Source organism: Morone saxatilis, unplaced genomic scaffold (assembly GCF_004916995.1).
Source record: "Morone saxatilis isolate NCDOM2014 unplaced genomic scaffold, NCSU_SB_2.0 Contig16, whole genome shotgun sequence".
NCBI lineage: Eukaryota > Metazoa > Chordata > Actinopteri > Moronidae > Morone > Morone saxatilis.
Window position 1 is genome coordinate 955,047 of NW_023339718.1, and position 756 is coordinate 955,802.

The 756-nt window shown below is 44.3% G+C and overlaps 1 protein-coding gene across 1 annotated transcript in view; it reads right to left on the minus strand.

Annotated features, from left to right (window-relative positions):
- thoc5 (THO complex 5) overlaps positions 1-756 on the minus strand; it is a 7,518-nt gene that overhangs the window by 3,848 nt on the left and 2,914 nt on the right. The window contains exons 7-9 of the mRNA XM_035659138.1: positions 682-753; positions 289-421; positions 107-184 (exon numbers count right to left, since the gene is read on the minus strand). Of these exons, the coding sequence (XP_035515031.1) occupies positions 107-184; positions 289-421; positions 682-753 (283 nt within the window). The remainder of the gene's footprint in view (positions 1-106; positions 185-288; positions 422-681; positions 754-756) is intronic.

Below are 756 nucleotides of genomic sequence, written 5' to 3' on the forward strand. Positions count from 1 at the left end.
GTGACTTCAGGTTTCTACATCACAAGTTGAAAATTAAACTCTGAAAAGAGCTGCACAGCTAAGTGTTTGTGCACATGCTGGCAGGCACACATAGTAGTGTTTTTACCCTGGGAATCTTCTGGAGGTTTGGACAGGGCCTTGGCCTCATCCACATCACCACTGATCGACACATCCAGGTTCTTGTCTGAAACAGAAACAGCAATAGATCACTGACAATCAGGGATGCATCGCATGAGGAAAACCTCTGTTTTGTCTTGAAACACGGGATATTCTGTAAAGATTACGTACCACAGGCCTGACCATAAGCATTGGCTTGAACAAACAGGACGTAGAGAGGTGGAGGCAGATGGCGGGCAATCTCTGTCTGTTTCTGAGTCTGTTCAAAAGGCATGGACAGGTACTGCTGCACTGGGAGAGATGCCTGTGAAAAGAAGAGCGAGCATCGTTACCAGAGCATCCATACATGGCGTCCATTGGTGGTATAGCAGCTAACCTTCACCTCAGTGAAGACACAAAAGTTTAATGGAACACCATAAACTAAAATAGCAAATAAATGATTATCATAAATAATACATAAGCGACAAAGTTTGCAAAACCAATGCTCCAAGCTGAACAAAAACACAGTGTGGTCCTATAAAAACTCAAAACCTTTATAACATGGCAACCAGGCCGTTATCATACCTGCATGATGGCATTGAGTCCCGGCTGCAAGCTGGTCAGATGTTCCTTCTTCACCTCGATGCTCTTCTGGATCTT